Source organism: Gopherus evgoodei, chromosome 1 (genome assembly GCF_007399415.2).
Source record: "Gopherus evgoodei ecotype Sinaloan lineage chromosome 1, rGopEvg1_v1.p, whole genome shotgun sequence".
NCBI lineage: Eukaryota > Metazoa > Chordata > Testudines > Testudinidae > Gopherus > Gopherus evgoodei.
In genome coordinates, this window is record NC_044322.1 from 338435686 (window position 1) to 338459126 (window position 23441).

The 23441-nt window shown below is 39.2% G+C and overlaps 1 protein-coding gene across 2 annotated transcripts in view; it reads right to left on the minus strand.

Moving 5' to 3' along the window:
• Positions 1-23441, minus strand: part of ERGIC2 (ERGIC and golgi 2) — a 48748-nt gene that overhangs the window by 11327 nt on the left and 13980 nt on the right. For both annotated transcript variants that reach the window (XM_030538231.1, XM_030539058.1), the window contains exons 5-13: positions 20740-20848; positions 18606-18652; positions 16227-16297; positions 8761-8801; positions 7324-7425; positions 5433-5528; positions 3471-3526; positions 1808-1906; positions 289-386 (exon numbers count right to left, since the gene is read on the minus strand). In XM_030538231.1, coding sequence (XP_030394091.1) covers positions 289-386; positions 1808-1906; positions 3471-3526; positions 5433-5528; positions 7324-7425; positions 8761-8801; positions 16227-16297; positions 18606-18652; positions 20740-20848 — 719 coding nt within the window. The remainder of the gene's footprint in view (positions 1-288; positions 387-1807; positions 1907-3470; positions 3527-5432; positions 5529-7323; positions 7426-8760; positions 8802-16226; positions 16298-18605; positions 18653-20739; positions 20849-23441) is intronic.

Genomic DNA, 23441 nt, shown 5'->3' on the forward strand with positions numbered 1-23441 from the left:
AAGGCTGGTTGCTAATCATTAAATCTAACATGGGACCTAGGATTTTTGGATGCAAGATGCTAATGCAAATAACTGAATATATGTTGCCACATTCATACATTTTACATTCAGTACACCATCACTGACAAACATCCCAACATATCCTGGAGTATTTCAGTAAATTGACCTTGCCTGAACAGTTCTTAAAAGCAAAAACCAATCGAGTCTCAATTTTCCCATCTAGCTTTGTAAAGTACAAACACACTAAAACAAAACTTTTCCTTGGGTTGGTTTCTAACTGGGACTTACCCTTTCTGTCACGGAAAACTGGTGAGTTTCTGCTGAAATTTTATACGTATGGAGTTTTGTTGGCACGACTGTGATAAAATATTGGAACATCTGGTTGTCTAAAACAAAACAAATCTTACTATTGAATTAACACTAATTATAGAGTAAAAATCATTTGAGAGAGATATTCAGATGTTAAACAAGTATTTTTCTGAAAAGACCATTAAGAATATTATCTATTAAGCTCTGTCTATTCTGGGGGCAATTTCAAAAAGTCCCACTGTTGACAACACTGGTGTGGCTCCATCAATGTTAATTTTGAGGATTAGACCCTAGGACAAATTTTTGCTCATGCCAGATTTCACACATTGTTAGTAGTCCCACTGAAGTCAATAGGACAGTTCAGTGTATGAAGTTTAGCATGTGCCTAAATCTTTCCAGGGCCCTATTGTAGACAAGCCACAGGCTGCCACTGCTGTTTTAACCACCATCTCATGTAACCCTGCACACAGAAGCAGGGGTTATGGCAGTGGTTTTAAAAAGGTGGCTGAAGCCAACCGTTTGTCTATGCAAATTCTTCCAGTGTTCCTAACACTAGTGGGACTGCACTGATTAGATTTTCAGAAAGTTTCCCTAGAGAAGACAATTCATTAGAGAACTCATAGTAGACAATCAGCATTTTGTAATGTATTTGTAATATAATCCCTCTAAATTCAACATCCTAGCAGAACAAACCACCAAACAACTGAAATGATAATTTCAAGTGAAATGGTATTTCAAATCAGCAAAGTAACATCAGTTGATCTGCTGTCTGATCAAGGTCTGTGGGTCTAAAGTTTTGAAGTTTTTTAGCATATTAAAATATTCATGTCGCAAAAATAAGAAATTCCATTTCTTTTGAATAGTTTGGTAAGTAATCTTACTAGTGACATTACAATAATACTTGGTTACTCTAAAATACAAAACACATCCAAAGAGTTCAATATGTTTAATTGTCAATGAATATGTTAAACAGTGACTAATCGTCACAGCAGCTCTGTGAGGTAGATATTAGCTTCAATTTATAAATGAGGAAATTTAAATGACTTGCCAAAGACCACACAGTGAGTCAGTGACAGAGATGGGAACAGAACCTAGGAACCCTGAATCTCAGTCCTACAGTCTAACCACTAGAAAGTCTCCTTCATGACGACACTTGGCTCTTTGCAAGTCCAAGTTGTAACACACAACTGTAAAACGTTTTGAAATTTGTCCATATAGGTGAGTGCTCACCCATAATTTAAATGCACTTACAAATGTACTGTAACTACAAATCAACATCAGAAGTAATAAAGGAGAAGCAAAGTACTGTTAAAAAAAAGATTACACCATGAATGATGCAGGATAAATAAAAGGAGTAACTAAATGATGCATTCCTTATTTACCATAATGTACCATTTGTTAATAGCAGAATTCAAGAAAAATGCTAATATTTTTAAACTAAGAATTAAAAAAGCAGCATCTCAGATACTAAATTGTTTTTCCATCATGAAACACTTACGATCTGATGCAATTTTTTCTGTCCCATCTAAAGGATTAATAATTCCTGGAATGAGCTCTCCAAAAGACAAGTGATCTATTCTATGAGAGAAGTTGTATGCTGAAAGACAACACACAAGAACCACCAAATGTAACTGGTTTATTTTGGTGAAATATGAAAAAAAATTTACATTTCACACACACACCCACCAATTGGAATATTTAATCCCATTAGGATGGATATAAAACGTTATCAGGATTTGCACTTTTGTAAATATTTCCACAAATCCAAATGTGTATTTATTATAAGCAAAGCTTGCTTTACTGGCATCATCAATATTTAAAAATATGTATGTTCAATTTTAACTCAGGACTTCCCTCCATTTTAATAGGCAATATAATGTAAATCAGGGGTCGGCAACCTTTCAGAAATGGTGTGCCGAGTCTTCATTTGTTCACTCTAATTTAAAGTTTCGCGTGCCAGTAATACATTTTAAAGTTTTTAGAAGGTCTCTTTCTGTAAATCTATAATATATAACTACTTTACATACTACAACAGTTTAAATAAAGGTTTTTTTAAAATGTTTAAGAAGCTTCATTTAAAATTAAATTAAAATGCAGAGCGCCCCGGACCAGTGACCAAGGCCCCAGGCAGTGTGAGTGCCACTGAAAATCAGCCTGCGTGCCATAGGTTGCCTATCCCTGACGTAGATCAAAATGTACAGGCATTTGCAACAGCCCAAGAGTTAAAGGGCCAAGAAGCAGCCAAGGAAACCTGGAATTACATACAGTTCACATTTCAGACTGACCAGAAGTGTTGGAAAGATTAAATTGTTTTATTGATTAAGTGCACAAACTTACATAATGCAACAATAATGTTATTAATTTATTTCCTAACCCTGAAAAGGTTTGTGCAGATGATTAATTGCAATGAGAATACACGCATGTAAAATTAAATTCATATGGAAGCCTTTTCAGGACTGGAGGCTTAAACAGTAAAGAGTCAGGAAGCAAAGCTAAGTTGTCACAGTAACGCGCACACACACACAATTCAGCAGCCTGACTCGTAATCCAAAACACTGAAACAATGCTTTATGAGGTCAGAAATTTTAAACTCTTTATAGTCTAAATATTGCAGGGAACAAGCTCTCTGAAAAATACAGTTTATATAGTACTTTTGAAATCCAAGATATACTATTATAACATGCTTTTTATTGTTATTTACATATTACTTTAGATATAATTTTACATTATGACTGTTACACAATCAGCATAAACAGATAGACTGTGAATGTCCAATGCATGAAAAGATTTAAGTCACTTTACAATACACCGCTACCTCGAAATAATGCCATCCGACATAACACAAATTTGGATATAATGCAGTAAAGCAGTGCTCCGGGGGGGGGGGGGGCAGGGCTGCATACTCCAGTGGATCAAAACAAGTTCAATATAACACCGTTTCACCTACAACACGGTAAGATTTTTTGGAGCCCAAAGACAGTGTAATATCGAGGTAGAGGTGTATAATATCCTGAAGTGTATTCTCTGCTTTCTTTTACAAAACAAATCGCTCAACCAGAATATCTCAGCAATAGTATGTGTCCAGTACTAATATCCAAATCAGTAGCTAGGAGATGCTATGAACCAATAGTGGTTTTTGAAAGAAGACAGTAAAAGCTTACAATCGTGGCTCACAAGGGCTGCCAAGTGTGCATGGCCTCGGGGATGAGGAATTGCCCTAAAGAAAGCAGAAACATGTTTTATAAAGCAATGGTTTAATGGACACTTATGAGAAACTCAAATAATAAAAATTGGGGTTTCCATAAAGCAAATCACCAGTTTTGCCTTGATTTCAATAAAATTGCTCTTTATAATGGGCATTGATATTTTCATTGTTGCTCAGTACAGATAACCAGAGTAACACCTGAAGACACATTAAGCTCATGAATATCTTCCAATACACACAAAAAGTTATTTTTAGAAGCGCCAATAGATTTTGTCTAGCCAGAGAGCTGCAAGGGAAAAAGCTGTCAAATCCTGGTCCAAATACAGTACAAGACCAATCATGTAAGAGCTCAAATTGCCAATGGTTAATATGGGCTTCCCTGCACTTGCCTTGTGACTAGGCAGATTATCAGATTCATCGTGGGACTCTATAGTATGTGCATTGGGAGAGGCTGGAAGAGCAGGAGGAAAGAGAGAAGGAAAACAAAGGGAGCACCAGCATCACACTGGAAAAGGACCAGTCTGGACTGGAAAACATGGTACACTTCCCCAGCCCCTCTTCACACTCAAAAAGAAGTTTTACTTCTAGGCTTGCTTTTACTACCTTATGACCTAGTGTAAGGTTTACCCCTAACAGAATTAAAGAAATCCTCCTGCACCGTTCAAACATTAAAAGTTGAGTGACTATCCTAAGCAGATGCATTCTGGAGAAATGGAAGATGAGATAAAAGATTGGGAGATCAGGCAGTAGAAGACTACGATAATCAAGGCAAGACACAACCAGAAGGAAGGAAGCAACAGAACTTAGCAAGAGCATAGATATGAAGGGGATGAGAGAGAAGACAGGGTATACTGGGATGCAGGAAGGACAGAAGAGATGGCAATGGAAAGAGTAGGAGGGGAGAGATTAGAGCTTCAATTTTGGACAGACTGAGCTTGAGAAGACAGCTGGACACCTAACAACCTATGTCAGAGAGGTAATTTTGAGAGACAAGACTAAAGAGAGGTGTAGGTTTGGGATTCGCTCTAGCAGAGACGGTAGTTGAAACCACAAGAGGACATATGGTTATAGAGTGGGCCCACAGAGCGAGAAGAGGAAGTTTTGCAAGTCTTAGGGACGTCAGACAGGGATAGAGAAAGAATGAGGAGCTGTTTAAGGAGATACGTAGATGCTGAAAGAACAGTCGGCAAAGCAGGAGAAGAATTAGAGCACAGGCCAAGAAAGGGTCATTGCAGAAACCACACATGGCATGTGAACATGACACCCCTAGCCATGCTAGTGCACAATGATCTGGCTTGGTTACAGGAATACATTTCTAATACAGATTTCTAGTTTAAAGTGCTTACGAGATAACATGATTACAGAAGCACGTCAGGAAATTGTGATCCACATTTAGTCATGACTCCCTAACACGCTTCTATAACTATATCATCTCATCCATACAACTAACAAAAATCTGTGCTGGAAAACATATGCCCTTCACTATGACAGACAACTCTGCTCTTGAATGGTCAGAGGTATAGTAAGGTTGGGCCCAATTAGATAATAGGCAAGTATGAGCATTCTAAAAGTATTAGCTGTCACTTTATCAAACGTTAACAAAAGGCACTAGTTCATCTAATTAGCTGTAAGCATTCAATTTATGGATATATGACAACATTGCTGAACACAGGAGAAGCAGCTACTTCAGCAGACATTTCAAAAAGTTCCATAGTCCGTGTTGACTAGAACCAGACATGAAGAAATTCGGTGTTTGAAATGAGGGATACCATATGAAAAATATGACCAGAAAGGGAATCTGTATTATGATAGAAGTAGCTAACTAGGCAAAAGTGAGCCAAAGAAAGTTTTTTCCTTAACTACATACACATCTGTCTTGATCAATTTGCGGTATATTCAGTAAGTGAAAAGAACATACTTGCCCACAGTTATGTGAAAGTTTCCTGCCACTTTATTGACATAGAGATGACCATGAATTCTGCATGCATCTGGAGGCAGTAATGAATTATCCTCCCTGTTTGAACAAGAAACAGGGAAACAGCTCAAAACACAGTAATTGAGATTATTTTATATGTGAGTGAAAAAATAGCATCAACGTAAAGTTTAGAAACCCACATTCTTCTGCCATGGAAAATAAACCTTCTGGTACAACCTAGATATTCAGAAAAGGGAAAACAACCGGTAATTACAAACTATGAGCTTTAAAACATCTGGACTTCTATGTTAACAAGCACATTTTATAGTAGATGAAGCACACAATAAATGTTACACACTCTCATAGAGAGGAAAACAAATTAAGAGCAGCTCATTTTACAAACACTCTCCTGGCCAGCCTGATGCCACTCAGAGTTTCAACACATAGCTCAAATGTTCAAGACTCCTAGGGGATGAGGCTAATCAGATGGACAAGAACCAGAACAATTACAGAGAAGACGCTCGCAGGCCTTACGGATATCTGCCATCTCATGAAACGCTTTTCAGCAACTCAGATTGAAAATGGTTTATTCAAGTAATGCAGCTGTACTGACCAGGGCGAACAGCACAAAACAGTTTTTTTTAAAACAGTTGCTGAAAGCTAAGTAATGACTGTCTCAAGAAAAGTTTTCAACATCTGTTATTAAGAAGTTTTGCCCTGCTCACAATTGCTGGTATAACCATGTCACCTGAAATAGTTTCCAGATCTGCTTCTGAAAACAGTTTGTTAAAACAGCCCGAAGTGTAGTTTAAATGGTGCCCCAGAAGATAACGAAATGGGGCATCACTTCTGAGCTCTCCTCAGCAGTGGTTTAAGGTGAAAAAATATAGTTGATCCCCAGACATGGGAAAGGAGACCACAGTGTAGTAACTATGGGAGGGGGCATTTATTGTCACTGGAAAAGGAGAAACATTTTTTTTTAATTTACACCAATTAAGGGAAGGCACAGAATGTTTTCTATATATTATTTAAATGATTTTTAATTAAAGAAAAAAATCATGTGTTATTGATTTAATTTTTTTATTTATATTAGAAATGCAAATGCTTAATAAAGCAGGTTAAAAACCAGTAACCCCAGGGGCGGCTCCAGGTATTTTGTCGCCCCAAGCACGGCAGGCAGGCTGCCTTCAGTGGCTTGCCTGCGGGAGGTCCCCGGTCCTGTGGATTCGACAGCATGCCTGCAGGAGGTCCGCCGAAGCCGCGGGACCAGCAGATCCTCCGCAGGCATGCCACTGAAGGCAACCTGCCTGCCACCCTCGCGGTGACTGGCAGAGAGCTCCCGTGGCTTGCCGCCCCAAGCATGCGCTTCAAGTGCTGGTGCCTGGAGCCGCCCCTGAGTAACCTCTGTCGATGACTGAAATGAAAGAACTGAAACAGAGGACTCAAATTGTTTTAGAAAGGTAGTTTATCAAACTAAGTAGATACAATTTGTTTAAAATATTTGAAAATATTTTGTAACTAATTTTAAGCAGCATTAACATGACCGTAAGTGATGAGTCTTGAATCTTGTGGGGTGCTGAACATCACAAAAACGTTAGAGAAATACAAATGGATTCATATAAAAGAGCAACAACCTTTCTGGCAAGCGTTTGCTGGCACACTAAGGATGTAAGTAAAATACAATCCAGTTCAGAATGTTATTGATTTCTTCACAACCCAGACCTGCAAGTTTCTAAAACATTAAGACAAAGGTTTGGATTCAGGGAAACCTGAAGCAAGGGAGAGGCATTCAAGTCTCTTCACCATTATAACTTTGTCTTCAAAAATGAATTAAGGAAAGCAATCAGTCATGAGAGAGAGTGAAATCAGCTGCATGCAACAATTTCTCTCTCACCTTGGTGGCAATGCTGTTGAAGCACTTTTAAAAGCACTTTTGAATATCACATCTTGAAGGGAGTGTTCTTCCTGCAGCCTACTCTGAATTAACTGCAGCATCCTAAAGATCACACAGACAAGTACAGTAAGTGGGAATGCATGCAACGGAGTAACAGAAAATAAATTCATAGTTACTGCCAAGTACATTAGTTACATATTATAAAACCACTCAATTCAGCAAAAGGATGGTATGTTAAATATAGACATATGCCAAACAGTCCTACTGCTCAAGTATACACAATTTAAAAACTAAAAGTAAAAGCACTGGTGTTGGACTCACCATAGTATAACATGAGGATGCTAAAACTAGAAAACGATTCCTAAAGAACTAAGTATGAATTTAAAGAGGTTTTAGATTCTGTGACAGAGCTTTCAGATGAGAAGGACACAGTTAAGGTTTGTTGATGAGAGAGACGAGCTTACGAGCTTACGCAGATCTCTTCTTCAGGAAAAGACCTGAAGAAGAACTCTCTAAGTCTGAAATACCTCCCACTCATCAACAGAAATTGGTCCAATAAAAAGATATTACCTCACTCACCTTTTGTCTCTACTATCCTGGGGCCAATACGGCTCTATAACATCACTGCATACGGTTAAGGTTGGCAGGCCCAACCATTCATTTACTTTGGCAGTGGAACCATTGGTAAAACTCAGAAGTTTGGGATTCCATACACACATCCCTCATCACCATCTCAACCAACCTCCCAATTCCAACAAGAACAAATAAGAATGAACCCTATGCCTAAATTCATACTAAACAAAGCATTGCATGCAGTCTGCAGGGTCTCGCATTAAAGTACATATGCACTTGTCTGCTTACTGTTGTATTATACAGGACATTAGAGCATTTCTCTCACCCTCTCCCCAGCTGCATCAAAGAGTTAGTGGAGGAAGGAGAGAGCAACAATAAACTTTGAGTGGTAACAGTAGTCAATTCAACTGCTGAACGTGGCAAGTTATTTTGGTTTAGTGACACTTACCTACATCTAAACATGACAAATGAGTTTATAAAGAGACAAATCAAAACTACCACACATGCAATTAACCTAGATAAAATGCTTCAGGACTGGTTTACTCCAAGGACTGATGGATGGTTCAAATAGTTTTATATTTTAAAAAATGAAAGAGTACTCTTTCATGGTGAAGACACTGAATGCTGACTGGCCAGCTCTAAAAAGCCAGAGAAAAAATAAATGAGCTTTAATTTTCAATGGGTGTGTACTGCACTATTATGGGCAGTACCTGTGCAAGGTAACATATGGTTTGGGTTTTTGTGTGTTTTTTTTTTTTTTTTTTTAAAAACATGACTTAGGTATACTCAGTGACAAAAGAAAAGCAGACCTATCACTGTCCAACCTACATGCATTCACATCAGTGCTTTAGAATTATCTATTACCTCTGCCACTCTCTTTGCAGGGGAGACAGATCAAATATTACCTGCAACAAAGAAGACACATAGTAACACATAACAAGAAAGCAGTACCAATGACTCCACCCCCACCAAACTTCTCTCCACAAAAATCAGATGAGAAAAAATGAGGGTGATTTAACAATAATGTTTTATTTTGTGCTAAAATATTTATCTAATGTGGCCCATGTACAGGAAATCCAAAGCAGACTTTAAATTTTAGCTTTTCATTAGTTAATCCTAATAATGTGGAGCTATGAGACAGATTTTTATAAGCATACATAGTTCAAAAAGGTAGCAACTATAGTTTAAAAACAAAAGAAGCAAGAGCAGTCACTGTTCAATACTTAACAGTGTAAAACAAGGCTCAGCATTTGGTATATCGAAACCTCACCCTACTTCTTCCCATGGCAAACACACCATTGAACACCTTTTATTACAGATACAGCAAAGAAGGAAAAACAGTTAAAGCATCTGAAATGTAAAGTTTTAAGTACGGCTTTCATTTTAACAACATCCCTTGTTTCCTTTCCCTTTAGCTGGAGAGAATTTTTACAGTCTGTTAGATGATATTAAAGATGGTAATTACTGTACTTTTGGTGAAGAGAGAAGAAGTTAGTTGAGATGGGCTGGACCTGTTGTTGCTGTTAAAGTTAGACCCCATTTTCTAGAAGACAAAACAAGGCAAAAAACACACAAAACGGGAGAGAAGAGGAGCAAAGACTGAAAATTTGGCTTCTGTCTCTGATGTTGACCTTTCACTTGCAACCTCACTGCTGGAAAAAACACAGACATGGAATATGGTCTTATTAGCTACTCTGAGACCTGGCAAACTCAAAGCAGCATTGGGCTGTTTAGGGTATTTCTTTTAGCTGCTTTTTTCTGGTCACAGGCTGACAGTAGTGTTGCAAAATATACAGTCTCGGTCAGCTAAGAGACGCTTGTTAGAGAGAAGGAAAAAGGAGAGTGATAGGAAAGAGAAGAAATAAGATTGGGAAGGAAAAGAATACATAATGTGGTGATGCCCAGGGTGGAGGGGTTCTGTGACCATGTCTTACATCCTAGATGCTGTTTGGGATTCAACTGGAGCTGGTAGAGGTGATGGTGTCATCTGGGTCCCTGTTCCTGGCCTGACCTAGGCAGGACATCTCTTAGAATTAGGACAAAGGAGGCCTGGGGTCCAAGGAGAAAGTGGAGGTGGCAGTCATGATGCCAAAGCTCACTCCAGTAGCCTCTGTCTATTCTTTCATAAAGTTTCTCTCTTTCAGGACCCACAAAGGGAATGGTGGGAGGAACAGCCCATCTTCTCATTATATTGTCCACCAATTAGGCCTAGTTTTGACACACCAATTTTGGTTCACTGAGTTCCAGACCCCCATCTTCTTGTTTACCAAGCATGATCTTAACATGGTCCTTGAGTTATATGTAGGCCTTTTTGTCTGGGTTAATTCAGTCTGTCTCCCTTTCCTATTTTTTCCCCCATCAACATTTATTTTTATAAGTCATTGTGTCATCTTATGAACTCTCACTCACTTTTCACAGTTGAGCCACAATCAGAGTGAATTTGCAGGCCCAATTATCACAACAGCCCCTAGTGGGCCCGAGACTCTGTCTTCCCTCTCCAATCACCCATTTTTAGGGATATGACTCAAAACATGGGAACTTTTATCCTTTGTAAACAGCGTAACTGTCACCATACATTTCACCACCAAGTGTACTGCTTTGATTACACATCTAATAATTGACAGCATAACACTTCCACATTTGTTTTATATTAAGCTCTGAAAATATGGCTCATAAAATCAAATATTTGAAGTTGTTCCTGGCACAGAATTATCAGTGAAGTGAAAAGGTTCAATAATGGCATATGCATTTCATCAGCTACTGTAAACTGAACAGTCTCCAAGAAATAACAGACAGGACTACTTAATGGGCTTAATTAACCAATCTGCAACTAAATAGACCATTGTGATGCAGCATATACTCCCAGGGGACAAGGTATTTAACCCCATTCACTCAGGATCACTGTACTGACTTGCAGTTAAACATACCCTGTAAGTCTACACAGCAAAGAAAAACCCATGGCTGGCCTGTGCCAGCTGACTCGGGTTCACAGGGCTCAGGTTGCAGGGCTGTTTGACTGCTTTATAGACTTCCAGGCTCGGGCTGCAGCCTGAGCTCCGGGAGCCTCCCACTTTACAGGGTGGCAGAGCCCTGGCTCCAGCCCAAGAGGAGAAATCTACAAAGCAACGAAACAGCTCTGCAGCCCGAGCCCTACGATCCCAAGATTGCTGGCATGGGCCAGCTAGGAGTGTCTAGTTGCTGTGTAGACATACCCACAGGCTGCTTCAGAGAAACAGCATATAATTGCTATAGGATTCAATGACTTGATGAAACAACATCAAGCAGATCTCATATCCAGATGCATCACTGTCTGCTCAATTGAAAGGTAAGAAGCAGGTGGATTTGATTTAAATCACTAGTCAAGAAGACTCAATTTAACCATGGATTTCTACATAAAAGTGCATTCTTGTTGGTTGTTATAACCTTAATACATATTCCTCACGACTCAGAGATAGATATAGGTTTCATTGTTAGAAGATACACTATACATTTTTAAAGTGATTTATTTTGAAAACTTTTCAGACTAGTTTTACAGCTGTATCAGAAAATGAATGATTGTTTGGTTATTTCATTTAGCAAAGGGGTAATTGAAGCAGATACTTATGAAGTCACTGGGAGGTGAACTATCTCCAATTCAACAGGTCAATCATTAATATTTGGAGGATTTTCTTGCTGTGCTATATTAGGAGAACATCACCAGGCAGACATTTAAATTGTTTTATTTAAATATAACTACAACGTTAGGGATTCTGGATTTTTTTCTTCAACAGCAAACAAAATATTTTAACAAAACAAGCATATGAATTTTTGAATTTAGTTAAACAATTTTTTTTAAAAATCAGCTTTGTTTTTGTTAAAATTTCATTTAGTTAAATGAAATATTTAAAAAAAAAGCAAAAATAAAAAAATCGACTATGTCAGCCAGGTCAACGTGAGAAACCTAAAATACTGGCTTCTGCAGCTAACTCACTGGTTTTCATCTTCATTTTCCTGTTTGTTTATAATCTGGAAAAGAAAAAGAAGCTTTCCTGTTTTTTTCTGGATCCAAACTATTTCTCAGTTTGGAATGAATTAGTCCAAAGGAAGAAAATATTCTTTCTACACTGGTAGAAGAAGCTACTGCTGTTAAAAGTGAGATTATCACTTCAACAGTCTCTGAATTCAAGTGCTTAAGTGACTTCCACCAGTTCACTGGTGTGACTTTCTTTAAAACATCATCAGTAAACATATATTTCTTGAATGGTTCATCCTTAGCTCTGAAGTTTATTATAGTTGGCATTACGGAGGGATGATTGCTGGATGTCCATGTCAAAGCCAACTCCTCTTCTTCAGCAGTTATGGTTTGACCCTGGTACCGAGTATTGAGAATATTTGCAAGAAAACGAGCTGGAGATAGTGCTTGTCCCGTTCATTTTTTTAATGCTTGTAATTTAACTCTGTCATTGCATATTTCTCTTTTTAAGATCTCACTCAGTTCATTCCAAATTTCAACAGCATCAGCAATAAAACAGCCTTTTCCCTGCATTTTGTTCAAGGCTACAGAAATAGGCTTCCGGGTACTCAGCATGTGTTCAACATTTCTCTTAAGCCCAATGTTGAGAACTTTGGCTGTGACCATGCCATCTATTTTTTCCACAATTTGTTCACAAACTGTCATCAGATTAGGCCAGTTCTTGATATAGTGCTCAAAACAGTCCACTGCTGAGTTCCATTGCACATCTTGTAGGAGAGTTAGTTTGATTCCTCCCACTTTTTTCAGAGAAGCTGCAGCAAAGTGGTTGCTACAGAAATATTTTGCAATTTCAACAACATTAGCCTTTATTTCTGGAACACTTAAGTCTTTGGCTAGGAGGTGCATCAAATGAGCATTGCAACTGTATGTTATTAGCTTGGGACTCTTCTAAATAATTTCTTCTCACCTTGGATACATTTGCAGCATTGTCTGTGACCAAGCTGCACACTAGACATTTGAATTTTTTTCAGAGTTTATCACTTTTACTATACTACTTCTTGTAAGTATTCTGCTGTGTATGCATTTCCTGATGTAGCCATTGTTTCTGTAAGGAAGGCATTCCCTTCTTCTGTTGTCACACAAGCAAATACAACAACTTGCACACTGCTCAATTTCTCTTTCATACACTTTATCCAGCAATTTTCCTGCAACATGTGCTTTGTTAGGAGGACTGCATTCTGGTCTTAAATGACTGAACTATGATAACCAAGTGTGGGTTCTCAATCACACAGAAAGGAGAGTTTGTTGCATAAACAAACTGGGCTATTTTTTCATCAATTATCTCTCTTTGTAATCTGCTGGTTCTTATCACAAACTTATTTATGGTTGTTTCTGGATGATGGAGATTTTTTTCTCTTTTAGCCACAGTATATCATTGTAGCAATGTGACATACATGATGTGACTGAAACACTATCATTCGTTGATAACTCTGAAACTATAGAAAATGATGGTGATCTTGAAGGTGGATAGTCTTCAGAATCCTGTATGTTGAGGATGGATTCCCCTAAACAAAATAAGTCAATGCAGTTATTTAATTATTATTACCATACTGCTCATTTAGTATTACTCGTTGCATTCACTGACACTCAGTACTACTTTAAAGGTGAAATTGTAAAAGGAAGATCTGCCTATTTCAGCTATTTTTTTTTTTTTAATTACAACTGCATCTAAAATGATAGTGCCATAGAGTACAACTATATTTTTTGCTCAAACATGAGGATTCAAGAATAGTCCAGAAGGAAGACAGGCAGTCCTTAAGAAAAAAAAGTATGAAATAAAAAAGCTTACCAACCTGAAAATCCTGCATGTTCAGACATGTTCCATTTATTATCTTCAACGCAGCTTCCTCCTGAGAAGGAACACTTCTCATGATGTTGTTTCATTCAGGCAACCAGGCCTTGCATTTCTTTGTTGCACTGTTTGCATTTTGCATGCATGCCTGTCTTACCCACAGGTAGAGGAACTTCATTAAAATATTCCCAGACTGGGTCTCTTTTACAGCCTGCTGCCATTACAGGTTTTCCCTTCTAGTGAGAGAATGGCATGGGAGATCTTAAATCAAAGAAGGCTACACTCAGAAAGACCTCAAGACCTCTGAAATATGCTGCTCAAACAGTTTCACTCCTGTTTCTATGTTTCTACTGCCTGTCTCTCCCTTCTCACATTTATCTCCAGACTTCTTCTCCTGGTCCAGATCTATTCCGCCCCCAACTATCTTCTATTCATTGAATTTTTTGAAACTTCGCACTTTTAGAGAGAGGTAAGGGACTGACTCTGCGTACACAAATTTGCAGAGGGACAATAGGGGTTGAGGTCTGTTATTTCTCACCTGTATATATTATTTATTTATGTAAAAACATTTTTGCTGTTAACAAACGTTATCTCTGGAGACACAAATCCACAGTTTGAGAACCGCAAAACTAAGAGTTTGGCTACACTTGCGAGTTACAGCACAATAAAGGACCCCCGGGGGGCTCACTAGCTCACTACCCGTCCACACTGGCATGGCATGTAGAGAACTCTGAATCTGCGGCTACAGTGCTGCTGGCACTCCACCTTGGCAAATGGAATAACGTTTGCTGTGCCCCCGCTGGAGTGCCGTGGCGCCAATGTTAACGAGATGTTGCATTACTGCGCTTCGATTGACCTCTGGAAATGTCCCATAATCCCCTTAAATCAAGTGGCTGCTCTGACCATTGTTTTGAACTTGCTGTAGGAATGTGGATATGCCCTTTCAAAGCTCTGTTTCTGACAGCTGGCTGTTTATCAGCTTCGGGACAAAGGAATGCTGCTTGCTTTGATGGAGTGAGAGGGAGAGGGAGGTCTGCTGCTGTCTGAACTTACAAGACAGCATGCTGACATGCTCTCAGCCCCCCAAAAACCCTCTCTCCCTACATACACACACACTCCCTGTCACACTCCACCCCACCCTCTGCATGTGAAAAGCACGTTGCCGCCACTTTCATGCTGGGATAGCTATTACAACGCACTGCTCTTTATGGAGTTGCAAGAGCTGCTAATGTGGCCATGCCAGTGTAAGCTTCCAGCTGAGAGTGTAAACACTCAGCTGCATTTTCCCTCCGAAGGCTGGTTTAACTCCCAGCGCTCTAGAACTGAAAGTGTAGCCATGCCCTAAGCATCTCTGACGGTATCTTCTAGACTGAGCACTGAGTCCCATTGGGTAGATAGAAAGATTAACCTAAATAATCTATACAGAAGCCCCTGGAACTCCATAAAATTGGGTCCCTAATCCATGAACTATTGGAACTCACTTACAAAACCTTTCTTAAAACACTACATGAATATGTTGTCTCATATTATAGAGTTAGAATTTATAATCCCTACTCCATGATGAGATATCTTTGAGCTATAATGTATCTTAATTAAAACTACCTTTACATTAGATTTTTTTGATAAAATGCTTTTTTGAGGTAAAAGCTTATTTAAAAAAAAATCATTGATTTTTAACCACCCTGGTAAGAAGATACCACAATAATGACCATCCATTAAGGAACTTGTAATTTCACTTCAGGTAGCACTGGAAGCTGGTTCTCCAACAACTGGACAAGAACAACAACAAAACCCACACACATGCACAGGTGCACACACAATGGTACTTGAAAAAGAAATAACAGGCCATGAGGTAGTGTGTTGAACCACTTCAGAGAAAAATGTAAAAATCTCAAAATGAAAAAGCAACCTCAAGGAACCGACATTAAAATAATAACCTAAACTGGGGGAGAAGACAACAGAAAACATTTTCAGATTCTACTTTCTCTTTACAGAAATGCAAAGCAAAAATCAAGCAAAGCTGCCACTGAGAGCTCGTCATGTATCTAATTGACAGGAAAATGAATATAGAGCCAATTGTTAGCTGTTATAATTCAGCAATAGAAACGCTCTTGCTACCTAATGGTGATGTAATTTAATAGCTATAGAATATTCCAATCTACTCATGAATGCGGACCCAAGAGCAGGGAATCTGCTGTAGTTTTCTTAGTTATAGACTTAAATTTGCACACTATCAATGAGCGAGCATGCAGAAAACATAGTTCCAAGCTCACAATGAAGGTGCATTTCTGGATAGCATTTCTTTCTAGTGTGAGCATCTTAAGCTCACACAGCCAATCCTGAAACCAGTTTTGCATGGACAAACCTTTGTGACCATGTGGAGCATAACTGACTTCAGTGTGACTCTGTATGGGTCCAACTTCAGGACTGGATAGTATTTTTGGAGGTACAGGTTAGCCAAAATGAAAAGGCACGTCACAGCTAATAAAGAGCATCATCTTTATAAAGAAAATGGAATAAACTTACTGGTTCATAAACTAAACCATCTGCAGAGGTAACCATTGTTTCTGCTAAATCCAAAACATCAGCCCCCACATCTGTTTCAAAAAACAAAACAAAATGGAAAATATTAAAAGAAAAGATAGATATGAATAAAAACAAAAAATATCCAGCAGAAATCAAGCTTGACAACATCTCTTCAAACCTATCAGTAAAACAGCAGATACTAATTACGGTGAGAAAATCTATTCCTTATTTAGGGAATGCAAGTCCATACCAGTAAAGGAAAAAAGCTGGCAAGAAACTCAGGCCTGAAAAAACTTTTAAATCCACCGAACAAACCAAACACCTAACAATACCAAATCATCATAGACACAGGGCAGAGAGAGAGAGAGAAGGGGACAGACAGTTTTTAAAATCTTTTGTCACTGATGTATCACTTTCAGAAGAGCACATTTACTGCTCTATTTAAACAGTAAGTACTGAACAAAATATATCAACTCTAATTATTGTAGCTCTGTATACACAAATATTTATGCACATTTACATACACACATTGATCAGTGCAAACTTAAATATCTTCTATTTACATAAACGCAGTTATCAAATCTAAATGACACTAGTCCACAGACAGACTAAGCTATTTGATTTTTTTTTAAAGAAGGAAAACACATGGGAAGATAGATTGGTATAATACAGGGGTCGGCAACCTACAGCACGCGTGCCAAAGGTGGCACGCAAGCTGATCTTTGACGGCACGCGGGGCGGACTGAGCCGCTCAGCCCGCCGCTCTTGGGGTCCTGCTACTAGCCCCTTGCCAGCTGAGGTCCCGCCTCCAGTCCCACTCAGCATCCACTGCTGGCCTGAGGGAAGGAACCCCAGGCTAGCAGTCGGCTGTGACCCCAGCTGGCAGGAGCCATCAGCTGAAACCCCAGAGCGGGGGCAGGCAGAGACTCTCAGCCCACCCCCGAAACCCCAGAGCTGGGTGGGTTGACCTGCTCAGCCCACCGCTGCTCTGGGGTTCCGGCTGCTGGCCCCTTGCCAGTGGGGTCCTCGCCGCAGCCCCACTCACCTTGCTTCTGACTGGAGTTCTAGCGCAGGCTCCCTGCCAGACAGGGTCCAGGCTTCTGGCCCTGCTCAGCCCTACCAGCCGCCAGCTCCACTCACCTCAGTTGCTGATCTGAGGTTCCAGCCAGTTAACAACTGATCACTCAAAAGCCTGTGTGCAGCTTAAAGTATCCAAATACGTGCCACCAGACATTGGAAAACTCAGCAAGGAAAAGCAAGGGGCAAGGATCACACTAAACTAACAAGATCTGCATTTTAATTTTAAATAAAGCTTCTGAAACATTTTGAAAACCTTGTTTACTTTACATATAACAGTAGTTTGGTTATATATTAAAGACTTATAGAGACACCTTCTAAAAAACATTAATATGTATTACTGGCACGCGAAGCCTTAAATTTGAGTGTATACATGAAGACTCGGCACACCACTGCTGAAAGGTTGCCAACCCCTGGTATAATACTAACTCAAAAAAGCATACTGATCATATTTAACTCTTATTTAGCACCTTGCATCCCCAAAGAGCATGACAAACAGTAGTTGTGATAACAGCCTGATGAGATAACTAAGTATTGTACCCTTTTATCATATGGCAGGAGTGAGGCAGAGAGGTTTAAGGAGTTGCCCAAGACCAAACAGAGAGTCTGTATCACAGCCAGGTTTAGATTTCAGAGAGTTCCTAGCTGCTACTCTTGTGGTAGATTAACAAGTTTAAAATAACCCATAAGAGTAGGAAAAGGGGTACTTGTAAATCAAACAAACAATTATGAGACAAACTTCAGCATCACACAGTCTAAAAATATTATAGCTGAGTTAAAGACCCATGAAAAGAGGGATTCAACACAGAATGTAGACAAAACTTTAACACCAACAATCTGACTAGGAAAAAACAGTTTTCCCTGTCAATCAAGGATAACTAAAAAAAACAGTGTAGACAGATGTAGTTTAATTACCCACTGCTTGTTAAAAAAAGCTGCAAACCTGCGTTTAACAATTATGAAGGCACTGACTGAACTTGGCCAGCCTCAGTATGAAACTGACTCTCTCTCCTTAGTTTTGCTGTAAATGCCACCAAACAGCAGAGCAAGTTTATGATCTGCCTGACTTACTAGTTTGATAAATTGCTGCTCTATCTTTCAGTTAACTATGCCCACTCCTGTAATTACATATTATTGCTCCAAAAAATCTGGAACAATCATACTCTCTTCCTGGACAGCCAAAATCAACATCCAAGATGTATGAACAAGTTAACATAGGCATTTTATTTTTAATCTGAAAGCAATACCAATTTTTTTTAAAAACCACAACCACCAACACTATCATGCTGATGAAATACTTACATTGACACTTCATGGCAACAGTAATATCTATATTCATTCTTAATTTACTGGAAGACAAAAAAGAAAAATTTGCAATATTTATCACATTTAGTACAGATGCCAAGACAAAATAACTATGTGAGAAAATGTACAGAAATGCACTCCAAAGGCAAAATGAATACGAGTACACCTAAATATTAAGATTTGGGGAAGCTTAGGCAGAGAGGTTTAGTGAGTAGTTTAGAAAGTCACCCAGTGTCTATTCACCATTTAAGCCTTTAATATAAGACAAGTGGCAAGGGGAGAATTCGTTTCACAGCAAAATTAAATATTGCAATTATCTTTAAAAACTAAATGAAATATGACTGGTTCAGGAGTTTAGCTATCTCTTATAAAAGACCAGTGGTTGCAAAAAAGCAGTCTCCATTGTCAGTAATATTTTGAAATATATTTTCATGAAACTGTAGTAGCACACAGCTCCCAATAAATTTAGTGGAATGGGAGGCACATGGGGGGTCACAAAGCTAAAACTCTATGCAAGGATTTGAACATCTACTTCTTGTTTTATCATCTCCAGGAACAGGCACGAACTCTGTGGGTGCTCGAGGCCCAGAGCAACCATGGAAAAAAAATAGTGGGTGCTCAGCAGCCCTGCCAATCAACTCCTCCGTGCACCATGGATCAGCTGTTCAGTGGCATGCAGGAGGTGCAGGTCGTGGTGGAGAAGGAGTGGGGGCAGGTGGAGGCAGAAGGAGGGGTGGGAAGAGGCAGGTGGTAGCAGGAAAAGATGAGGTGGGGGTCGAGCACCTTTTCGAAACAGAGGAAGTTGGCAGGAGCAGGAGCAGGTTTTTATTTCATTTCAGTGAGAATCCTCCATGATCACAATTCAACAGCAGCTCTTTCTGACCCAAATTGGGATCTAGCTGCCAGAAAATGCTATTGCCTTTGATACAGTCTTCTGGTTTTGTAACAAGGACTTTTCAAGCACCAAAGTACAGCCACTTTAAAAAGCAGGACTTTTCAAGCAGCAAACAAAAAGTCACATGAATCAGGACTATTCCTTCTACCTATCTGAGAAACTTATATGACCTCTATCTCCGTAATATCTGAGCATCTCACAATATTTAATGTGTTTATCCTCAGAACATCCTTGTGAGGTGAGTACGTGCTATTAATCCTATTTTACTGATAGAAAACAGGCACAGGCAGGCTCAGTGACGTTGCAAAGAAACCTCCTCACCAATATATACTTAAGATGCAGGTTGCACAGTTTAAAAAAGGAAGGTTTGTTACACTCACCCAGCATAGCTTTTCAGCCAAACTTAAGAGACACTTTGACGAAGGAGCCAAAGGCTATGTAATTGTGTGCAATAGGAGGATGTCAGCCTGTTAAAATGGATTTTTCTTTGAGGGGCAATACCTGAGTTTTGCATGCATCTCACTTAAATCTATTATAGAAAGTTTTTTTCTGAGTAAAATAGGTCTTTGAACTTTTGACATAACGCAATCATCACTTCAAGCCAATTTTCAAAAATGTACATTGCATCTGTGAATTGGGTTACAGGCTTTAAATACACAAAGCATAATCTTCAAAGGCGCTGACCACCTTCAGCTCCCACTGACTTCAAGTGGAGTTGTGAGCACATAGCACCTCAGAAAAATCAGGCAAGCACATGGAACTGACAGCAAAAGTATCTCCAGCCAACCTCAGTTTTCATGACAGGTAGTAAGATGACAGGCAACCTTCAGATAGCCCGGTGGCCAACAGCTAACTGCTTTAAAATTAATCTTCAATACTCTGAACTGCACTCAGAAGCAAAACAAGCAGCATACTGATAAAAATGCTGAAAGAGTGCCAGAACAGCACCTTGGGTTTAAAGGTTAGATTTGACTGAGATTACAACTAAAATGTTGCTGGATTGTAAGCAAGTCTCTTCCCTTTTCATGGAAGGCAGTTGTGTTTCTTTTTCTTGCTGAACCTGGCCCCAGCATATTAAACAACAAAACAAAAAGTAAATCATCTGTTTCCATTTTAATTTCAAACTGTAATTGCTTATGAGTAGCAAGAACATTTTAAATCCATTCTTTTTCAGAACAGCTGATGAAATGCAGACAACTTAAATTTAAAAGAAATTATAAGGAATAAAAAAATTACCTAGTAAAATCCTTGTCTACTTCATATTCATATTTCATCCAGGTGTCTCGATACACCATAAACTCCATTATGGTTAATAAAGCCATAGCTGTAAATGCTATTAAAGAAACTGAGAAATCAAAAAGAAAAAGGATCAGCTAGTGAGGAAATGTTATTTATTGATGGTGTTTACAAGGAAGAGACAATACAAAGAATTTAATACTTAAGGAAGGCATTTTTGTGCAGATAAATGAATTTATTGAGTTGAGGTTTTATGACTTATTTGTGATAAATATAGTTAAGTGCAAAAATTCTCTTAGAAACACATCATCAACTGAACAATTTTCACATATTCATAGGAAGAACAAAGATACTGGAAGTCCCAATCCAAAAATATCTTTTGGGTATGATGAGCTGTGTCCTCAGAGAACATTTCATAGAGTCCATAAAAATTTTCTCCCTCCACTTCAAGGATGCCACCCGATGATAACTTTCCATGAATAAGGGACGCTGGATGGACTTAAGTCCATCACTGCTGATCCTTTCTCAAATACAAAGATAACCACAGAGCAAGACGAGCTTCCCAGCTACTTATTTATAGAAGTGTCCCATCATCATGGTATCCATGTGCTCCACCCTCAGCTCGAAGGCTTGGCATACTGAGTGTACAATACATCCATCACCATTCACAGGGCCTGAAAATCAAATCCAGCTCTATCAAAATGACAGTACAGAGTACTAAACACAGAACCTATTGGGATTTTCAGTATTCACATAGAATATTTCCTTTAGTTAAAACAGCCTAAATAAAAAGTAAAGCCTGATGTTTGCAGCATTACCCTGTAACAGATATGATCATTTCCTGTATATCCTTGGGAGACCTTATTGAATTAAGTTTACGTAGCTTCAGGTCCATTGTTTTAAATGAATGGTTTATGTATCATTTCGTTCTACTCTATGCACAACTCTTCCAGGAACTACAAGCAGTGGGTGGTGATTAAAGCAAATTAGCAAGGTTGCAACCCCCACAGTGAGACACCAGCTCCTGGGAAGCTCAGATATACCAGTTAAAACTGGATTCTCCACAGACCAACAGTCAAAGAATAGACTTTTGGATAACTAGCCTGAGTTCAAAGTGACTCTGGATCTCCTTTCTGGGCCAGCAAATGGACAGGACCTTCTGCCCCAGGCAGGGCCCCAATCCTTGTGGAAAGGCTGACACCTACCAGAGCCTGAGGTCAGAGTTGGGTGATCTCTAATAAGCTTTTTAGAATGTGTGTAGGCTCTTTAATATTTATAATATATTTTCTCTGTAATGCTTTCCCCTTAAGAATAAATGAACTTGCTTTAAAAGAGCTGGGTGGTAACATACAACTGCTGGCATTTACGCTGTTCATATAGCCTCTGGAGAGAAAACAAAGTGCACATGCTGGCCAGTTTAGGCAGTCTGGCTTGCTGGGAATACCACAGAATAGGCAGGGAACTATGCAGCCTGGAAAAACTTGAGTCTGCAGGGAGACAGATGCAGCTGTCTGCTAAAGAGAAGTGTCAGTTGAACAGCTGGGAGCCTAGAGTGGATGCCCTTGAGGGATTACGGGGGAGGGGGAGGAAAATATAGGGGCAGTTGCCCTGAACTGTGACAGGCCCCATTTACCTTTCTCTAACTTAAAATGGTTAAGGCTGGGTCAAGAAATGCCTAGGGGGCACAAAATGCCTTGGTATCAATCAGGTTTAGAGAACCTGGGCTTTCATATCACAGATTTATGCTTCTAGCCTCCGTTAAGAAAAACAAGTAAGGAAATAAGAGGCACCACTCATTCAATAAGGAGAGGTATCTGCGTAAGTCACTTGTGCATAATTATCCAGTACAAGGCTGCCAGCTTCTTCTTTCTGTAACAATTACAGATGCACAAAAGTCAGCCCACTTTATCTGTGTTTCAGTGAGCAAAAGAACACAGTAGAAAGCACCAAAAACTGGATTAAATGGTCAATTTCTAATCCAAGATGAGCATTGCACATCTCCAAAGATGTGCATATCTCCTCATCGTGACTGTGAAATTGTGCATAAAGTCCTGCTATTGTGCATGCACACAGAAATACAGTAAAGATGTCTGAGCTTCATGCGGAGGCATGTGATGTGCATCGCCAGTTAGAATCATGATTTTGGCCTGGTCTGACACCTATAGATAGAATTGGTGTTTCTTGCAGCTTTAGCATTTGAGAGGAGCCCAGGTGAACACTGAGGCTGTAGTCTGCACAAATACCTTCAGTGGAGAGGGTATTACAGAATTATTGAGTGCTTCCCTCACCCTGCTAACATCACTTCAGTCTTCCAAAGAGGATATTTAGGAAGATTATTCTTTTTGCATCTGATGTTAAAGTGATATACAGTTGGATATCAGTTGTGTATCACTGGTATTTCAGTCCATGCTGTTTCGCAATCTCACCTCATGGCTTCGTATAGATGTTGAACAGAATACAGAAAAGGACCAATCCTTACATCTGCTTGATTCTTAACTACTGGACAGAATTTCCTGTGTGACAGGTTCATGCATTTTGTCCAACAACAGGAGAAACAAACTGAGTCATCATCTGAAAGGGATTAGCTACAGCACAGTATATATCTTTCAAATCCACATTTGTAAACTGATGCCCATGTCTTCCCCTAATTTTAACATTTACTACCAAAATGCGCTAAAGAGACTCACCACATTAACCAGGCC